The sequence below is a fragment of the Ictidomys tridecemlineatus genome, chromosome 4, assembly GCF_052094955.1.
Source record: "Ictidomys tridecemlineatus isolate mIctTri1 chromosome 4, mIctTri1.hap1, whole genome shotgun sequence".
Lineage (NCBI taxonomy): Eukaryota > Metazoa > Chordata > Mammalia > Rodentia > Sciuridae > Ictidomys > Ictidomys tridecemlineatus.
Window position 1 is genome coordinate 56572158 of NC_135480.1, and position 8629 is coordinate 56580786.

The following is an 8629-nucleotide window of genomic DNA, read 5'->3' on the forward strand; positions in this document are numbered from 1 at the left end:
CAGAGAACTAATTTTTGCTATTCCTATTGTTTGTCCCAATTTTCATATGAAAATAAAATCTCCTTTAAAAAAAGATGCCTGCCCACCCAAGACACACAAGTAATACAAGCATAAGTATCTTTGTCTTTCTGTTAAACTTTCATTCATTGTAACTGCTTACAATTCACTTACTTCTTTACTAGGAAATAGGTGTCTATCTACTAGGAAATAACATACATCCCACTCCATAGGATCCCATCTCATTCTATTCTCCACAAACAGATACCATCTAATAGACAATCTTGGGAATTCTAGGGATACAGCAAGATTGTGGGGAAAAGGGAAGGCAGGTAAGTTGTTCTGAATCTTTGACAAATATCCTCTATGTAAGGAATATATACCATAGGCACATCTTCTGAGGATCAGGGTTTGTTTTGTTTTTCAGCAAAACATTACTGATCTCCCCTCTACTTCTCTTTTTCTGACTTCTCTTCAAGCACTTGCCTCATGTAATTCCCATCATTCATGTGATAATCCATTTCAGGTCAGTAACTTCAAGGACATCATTTCCTCAGGATTCAACTGTGCAGAATGGAAAGCACATCAAAGGAATTCCTTCTTACCATCCTTGAGGACCTCATCGAGGAGGAATTGTCAAAGTTCAAATTCCGACTGACAAGCATACCTCTTGCTGCAGGATATGACCACATTCGTAGGGGCACTCTGCAGCAAGCAAACGCACTCACACTTGCTGACCTATTGATCCAATATTATGGGGAAGAATACTCGAAGACTGTGACCCACGAGGTCCTGAAAGCCATAAACCAGCGCAGCCTGGCAGAGAAGATCAGCAAATTCATAGAAGAATGTAAGTCTAAAACTAATCCACCCCTTCTTTTGCCGGACATGATTCAGTACTTTCCCTGAAATCTTCATTGTAATTAATTCCACATAGACATGACAGCATCATTTATAAAAGGAGCTATGTTTCATGCTGCTTCATTAAAAAATAATTTACTGAACTCAAATGCACATAAAATAAAATTACATATATATAATACATACATATAATATATTATATATAATATATATATAGTAGATGGACACAATACCTTTGTTTTATTTGTTAATTTTAAAGGGAACAATCCAATGGCATTTAGTACATTCACAATGTTGTGTAAATATCACCTGTCCAGTTCCAAAAAATGTTCTTTACTCTAAAGTTAAGCCCCTTACCCATTAAACAGTTTCCTCCCTTTACCCTCCCTACTCCTCCCAAACCCTGGAAACCATGAATCTGTGTTCTGTATATTTATATGTATTTATATATTCTGGATATTTCATATGAATGATATCATACAGTGTGAATTTTGTGCCTAGATACTTTCACTTTAGTATGTTTTTGAGCTTCATTTACATTGTGGCATGTATCAGCACTTTATGCCTTTTATGTGTAGATAGTATTCCATTTTAAGTATTTGCCACACTTTGTTTTCCATTTGATCTGTTTCTACCTTTTGGCTAAGGAAAATAGTGCTATTATGGCAATATATACATACAAATAACTTGTTTGAGTACCTATTTTCAATGTTTTGGGGTGTATACTTGGGAGTAGAATTGCTGAGTTATATGATAATTTTATAGTTAATGTTTGAGGAAACACCAAAGTGTTTTCCATAGTAGCCGAACTGTTTTGCATTATCTCCAACAATGTACAAATTTCCTAATTCATTACCTCCTCTCCAGCACCTGTTATTTTCCATTTATTTGATTTCATGCATCCTAATGAGTTTAAGTAGCACCTCAATGTGGTTTTGATTTGAATTTCCCTAATAATTGTCGATGTAGAGCATTCTCTAATGTGTTTAATGGCCATTTTTATGTCTTCTTTAGAGAAATTTCTATTTAATTTTTTTGCTCAATTTTTTTGGAGGTGGAATTACCAGGGATTGAATTTAGGGGCACTCGACCACTGAGCCACATCTTCATCCCTATTTTGTAATTTATTTAGAGACAGGGTCTCACTGAGTTGCTTAACACCTCACTTTTTTTCAATATTTATTTATTTATTTTAGTTGTAAGTAAACACAACATCTTTATTTCATTTTTATGTGGTGCTGAGGATTGAACCCAGGACCTCACACATGCTAGGTGAGCGCTCTACCTCTGAGCCACAACCCCAGCCAAGCACCTCGCTTTTGCCGAGGCTGGCTTTGAACTGGCGATCCTCCTGCCCCAACCTCTGGAGCCGAGGCTATTACAGGTGTGGGTCACTGCACCTGACTCTTTTGCTCTTTTTTTAAATCAGTTTGTCTTGGGAGGGTGTTCTTGGGGGGGGGGGTTGTTGGTTACTATTGAGTTGTAGGAGATTCTCATATATTTTAGACATTAACACCTTATCAGATAGTTAGTTTGTAAATAATTTTCCCTATCCCATATGTTGTCTTTTCACTCTGTTATTTTCTTCCTTTAATGTGCAGGAGCTTTTTAGTTAGATGTATCTCCATCAAACATAAACATTCATCTTCCTGTTAAACTTTCATTTGCTATAACTGGCAATCCTCCTGCCCCAGCCTCCCATACCACTGGTATTACAGGTGTGGGCCACTGCGCCTGGCTCTTTTGCTCTTTTTTTGTTTTCACTGCCTATATTGTTGCTTCATCTAAGAAGTAACTGCCAAGACCAATGTCAAGAAGTTTTCCACTTGTGTTTTTAAGGAGTTTTACAGTCTTGGGTTAAGATGTCTACATTAAGTGTGTGTGATTTTCAAAAATACAAATAACCCAATCAATAAATTGGCAGAAGAACTAAACAGACATTTCTCAAAGAAGAACTACAAATGGCCAATAAATACATGAAAAATTTCAACATCTCTAGCAATTAGGAAAATGCAAATCAAAACTACGGTAAGACTCCACCTCACTTCAGTCAGAATGGCATCCTCAGCTTTAAATCAAATACTGAAATTTGAAGTTTGAATAGGACTTATTGAATATCTTTTTTATTTAAATATTAATGGAGTAGTTATAAGGACTGCCCAAAAACGCATTCAAGACATGGAATTAAAACTTCAAAAAATATATTGAAATGAATAAGATTAGATACATCTTATTAAAATACATGCTCCAAGTGTTCAATATAAGAATCCTAATGAAAAAAAATCTTATAATAGGGAGGGAGAACACTCTGTCAGCAATGCCCCAATTACTCTGAAATGATTATTGTTGTTTTTGTGCCATTTTTATATCTGACATCACAATTATTTATGTCAAACTATTGGTTCCAAACTAGTGGTTGTAGATGAGGAAAAAGCCTCTTCATGCTTTCTTAATTGAGAGATTAATTAACATTATCTTCCCTTCAAAGCTGGATCTTCCACTGGAAAGTGTGGCAAAAAGCCAAACAAGAGGAAACAAGAGAATGAAGCAGGACCAGATGAGGAAAAGCAGAATCTAACTGTTTCTAAGGTTTGTAATCAACTCTGGGGCACATATGCTTGCCCTAGAATGGAGTGGAGTGCCTAGGTCATAACGATGGTCTATATCTCAGAGACTTACTAACTCTAGTAGTCTTTCCAAGTTGGCACCAATATGCCTCCAAGTTTTCCTAGAGAAGAGCAAGGTCCCAAAGAGGTCCATCTCCCTCTTCCTTTCTGTATCACTGCGAACACATTTCTTTATTTTTATGAATCATTTCTCTCCAAAATTAGAATAATAATAATAATAATGTGAGATTATCAAAGTCAAAAGTTACTGAATAAAGTTCAATTTATTTTCCTTTCAGTTTTCCTCACTAGTTACATTTTTTTCTGCTCACATATTCAAAATTTCTTTCTGTTACCTTAATATGACCAACTTTCACGCATCTTTGCCTTGACTTTTCTGTTCTCTTTATCTAAGATGCCTCCACCTACCACTCTTCTGCCTGAGAAAAATCCATTTCATTCCATAATAAAACTCGCACAAGCATCTTTCTTATGGTAGGTTCCTTCCTATTTCTTCTTAGACTCTCTTTACTTCCTGTCAACTTTCATGATGATCTGCTACAAAAGTCAAGCAGTCTTCTCACTTTTATCTACCAAGAAAATCTAGTCACTTTTTCAAATGTGTTTCCAGTGCATTTGTGTTTTAACTTGCATAACAGTGAAGTATGATTGACTACATGCTTGTTTAAAACTCTCACTATTAAGTTTTAAGCCCTTCAAGGTTGGATTCTGAATTATACTTCATCCCTTGGTCAGCCCATTACCTAGCACATAGAAGGACTCAATTTATTTTTGGAAAGCTAAAGAATATATTCATGCATGAATAAATTATAAGTTTAACTAAGTCTCTTTATTGTAGAGTGTCAATAGCCATTATCATTGTTTCTGTTCCTTTCTAGAAACTTAAAAAATTCTTTAACCCAAAGAAACCATCCAGCGGATTTACTCCTCTTCCCAGAGATATTCAACAATGCAATGATAAAGAAGTAACAATTAAAAATCAACGCTTTCATGACTTGATCAAGAGGCTTAATCTAGAATGCTATTATCCCAAGAAGATGTCCAAAGTCAATTATCTTTTTATAAATAAGACCTCCTTCCTTGGCAGTCAACCAAGAGCTGAGGGGGAACTACCACATTGTTTTTTGGAGAAACTCTTGGTATTAGATTACCATTCAAGGTATCTAGTTTACAGAGGTAAGATAGAAACAACTTCTAATGTATCCCAGACACTGAAAACTACAGAATCAGAAAGGAAATTGCCAACATTTGAAGACTTTTTCACTATCAAAGAAGCACATACAACCATAATACCAAATTGCATTCACCCAATGGACATACAAATGGCAATTTTTCACTGTGCAGATGATTTTACAAGACAGTATATGGTGACCAAACTTTCCATTTGTCAATTTGCTCTCCCATTTTTGGTTCCCAGTCCTTGTAATCACCAAATTGAATTCCCTCTTTGGTCTCTTAGGCAAGTCAGGAGAAGCTGGAAAGAGGTGGAAAAAATAGGTTGGGAGAAAAAAATTAGGAATTATGATAATCAACTGATTTGCTGGCAACCTACCCCCATTGTATCTTTCATACGAGTTGGAAATTCTGTCTCCACTTCCAAGTCACAGATTCTGAATTCACTCCTGAGTAAGGGCAAACATGACAATTTTTTTCACCATCATTCTAAGAAAGACAATAACAGCTGTCTTTTGATGGAAGGGGTTGTGGAAATATGCTGGTTCTGTCCAAGTGGAAGAGCTGAGGACAGATTTGAAAACTGTATTGCCTTCACCAGTCTCCATGGAAATGGTGAAATGCATGAGAAGCAAGTGAAGTTCTTGCTTGAGGTCTCCTCAGTTACTATACTCCTCCTATCAACTTCTGACATAGAAAAAATGAAGAGTTCCATTCTACCTGAATTTTTTAAATCACTCAAACCACTCATCTGTTTGTTTGAAAATGTAGAAAACATTGTGGATGAGAAGTGTGATCCTCACAAAGTAAGAATTGGTATCAAGAATCTAAATAAGGTAGAATTAGCTGACAAAATTACAGCTACATTAAAAAAGTTGCTGAAGAATTCTACATCTCCTTGCAGTTTGAATAACTGTGCCAACATTGCTAGGAAGTATGAATTTATAATTGATGAGGATCAAAGAGATTGTCAAGAAGCAGGAAAAAAGGCTGACATCATCATAGATCTCCTGGGGAAAGTGAAACTATCTCAGAGAAAAGAAGAATTGCTTCCCCTTCAGGGACAGCTATGGTATGATTGGTGCAAGAAGGATAAGGAATTCTATCAAGTGAGAAAAAAAGGGAACCGGAGCATTGAACAATACAAAAATGAGATTGAGATGGAAAAGCAAAAAATACGCTGTGAACAATATCACAAAGTTATTGACCTTAATGACCTAATGAATTCTCTTCTTGATGGTCTTCAATCACACCCAGAGACTCACATGGAGCTCTATTTTCTGCAAAGGCTAAGTATGTTCATGGAACAACTAAGCAAGAAAGACTTAGAAACACTCCACCAGAGGCACAGTTTCTTGTTGGCTCAAGTACAAACAGAGAAGCAGAAGCAGTCAAAGACTGACTCCCTCAGACTCTGGGAGGCTGAACTAGAAGATGTTTCCAAAGAGATCAGTGAGTCCACCCTAGGAATTGAGCAATTCCTGAGAGAGGTGGGCCAGATCTATGAAGCTCTGGAAGAAGCTTCCTCCCAAACAAATACACTATTTCTCTCCCTTCCCCAAATGGCTGCTGATCTGATGGTATCTGGGGCTCCCATTGAATTGATGGATGGAGATGCTTCATATGTGCCCTTGAAATGGGTGGCAGCTGTTTTTGACAAGGTCTCTGAGAAACTTGGAGAAAAACGGGTGTTTGTTCTTTCTGTCCTTGGCTTGCAGGGCTCAGGGAAGTCCACATTGCTGAATGCAATGTTTGGCCTACAGTTTAGTCTCAGTGCTGGGAGGTGTACCCAGGGGGCCTACATGCAGCTTCTGAAGGTGGAAGAGATACTCAGAGAACAGCTGGGTTTTGATTTTGTGCTTGTTGTGGACTCAGAAGGACTTAAGGTTCCACAGCTCATCAATGAAGCACAGGTTAAGAAAAATGAGTTGGCAACCTTTGTCATTGGACTTGGAAACTTAACTCTGATCAATATTTTTGGAAAGAATCTTTCAGAAATGCAAGATATTCTGCAAATAGCTGTCCATGCCTTTCTCAGGATGAAACAACTGACTATCTCCCCAAGATGCCTATTTGTTCATCAAAATATAGAAGAAGTTATAAATACAAATCAAAATATGGCAAGGCGAAGATGGCTGCAAGAGAAATTAGATGGAATGGCCCTTGCTGCTTCCAGATATGAACAGTGCCCAGATGTATGCCAGTTCAATGATATCATTAAGTTTGATGTCAAGACCCACATCCATTACTTTGCTTGTCTCTGGGAAGGTTATCCCCCAATGGCCCCTCCCAACCCTTCTTATAGCCAAAATGTCCAGGAGCTGAAAAGCCGGATTCTTAACCTTGCCAAAGAAGAATCCAGGGGAAATATTTTAAAGTTATCAGAACTTAAAGTCCGGATACGGGATTTATGGAAGACTTTAATGAATGAGAACTTCATCTTCAGGTTCAGGAACACCAAGGAGGTTATGGTCATGAATAAACTAGAGACCTTGTACAACAGCTGGACCTGGGAGCTGAGAAGTCATGTGCTAGAATTGCAGAATCAGCTAACCAACCAAATTCAGAATGGAGGAGTTGAAGAGATCAATAGAAGCCCAGTAGAGAAACAAGTGGTGGAAAAACATGAAGCCATTAAGCAAAAACTTGAAAAGTATTTTCGAGAAGATACAGACAGAGATATATTAGCTCAGTGGAAAGCTAAATTTGAAAACAATTTGAAGACTCTTAAAGAGGAGCTTATAGTAGAACTAATGAAAAAATGTGAGGTTATGACTAGTGGAAAGAAAATACAAGATCTTTGGAATGAGCAAAAAGTAAAATTTGAACATATGTTCTTAGAAAAAATCAGGGGAATGTCTGTGTCCTCCAAGAGCATGGAGTTAGATGATAAGGAACTGAGGGATGTGTTCAACAAGATCTGGTCAGAGAACATCTCCATTCTACTGCCTCCCTTATCCCCATCTGTTGAGGATCCTGATATTGAAATTGATCTAGAGAACATTCTGCTAGAGCATTTTAAACAGCATCCTAATATTGTCAACAAAATTAGGTACCGTAAAACAAAGAAAGCATTTTCTATCAATTATTCTAAACATGTTTTCACTTCTCAAAAGTCCCAAGCATATGGGTCTCCTGTGGAAGAATTTGAAAAAGACATTATAAAGAGAACAACTCAAATTATGAATGTGGTTAAAGAAATAATACACATGAGAGAACAACGAAATGAAGGATACAGTTCTAGTTATTTCCATGAAATTCTACAAGTGATCCAAACTGAGACTGAGGCTGCATCTCAAGGAATCACATACTTGCTAACCAACAGATATAAGTTAGAACTTGCCCTAGAGCTATTCCAACAGGCAGCAAACAGTTTTAAAAAGATGTGCACTGCATTCAAGATGGCAAACAACCCTGTTCTGTATCTGGAGAGCAAAAAAGAGGAATCTTTTACTAATTTCAAGTTGTCCTACAAACACTGTCAAAGCATTGATTGATTTTTTTTTCTGGTACAAAGATTTCTACTGCCTTATAAATTAGGATAAATACTCAAAAATCTTATTAGTTCCTCATCTGTCTTTTCTGTTGCATTTCCTTCTGTGATGAGCACTTTTGTAACACAGATAATTAAACCTAACTAATTAAACACATAGTTTGGATCTATTCTGGAAGTTTTTAAATTATTATATTATTCTAATTTCCATTTAGTAATTAACCTCTAAAACTGCTATTTTACCAAAAGTTTAAGTTGAATATTTGTTAGAAATAACAAAGAAAAATGTTTTAGTCAGCTTTTTTGTTGCTGCAACCAAAAGACCTGACAAGAACAATATTAGAGGTGGAAAAGTTTATTTGGAGGCTCATAGTTGAAGAAGTTGTCCCATAGACAGGTGGCTCCATTACTCAGGGACCAAGGTGAGATATCACACCAGGAAGCAAAGAATGTAAAAGTGTTCCTTTATCCTCACATC

At 36.8% G+C, this 8629-nt stretch overlaps 1 protein-coding gene across 1 annotated transcript; it reads left to right on the top strand.

The window, feature by feature from the left end:
• The first annotated feature begins 528 nt into the window (after positions 1-528).
• LOC101969848 (interferon-induced very large GTPase 1-like) lies at positions 529-8321 on the top strand. Its single transcript, XM_040284839.2, has 3 exons — positions 529-847; positions 3347-3447; positions 4364-8321. The coding sequence occupies exons 1-3, from the start codon at positions 571-573 to the stop codon at positions 8153-8155; spliced, it is 4170 nt and encodes a 1389-aa protein (XP_040140773.2). The 5' UTR covers positions 529-570; the 3' UTR covers positions 8156-8321.
• Positions 8322-8629: the final 308 nt, after the last annotated feature.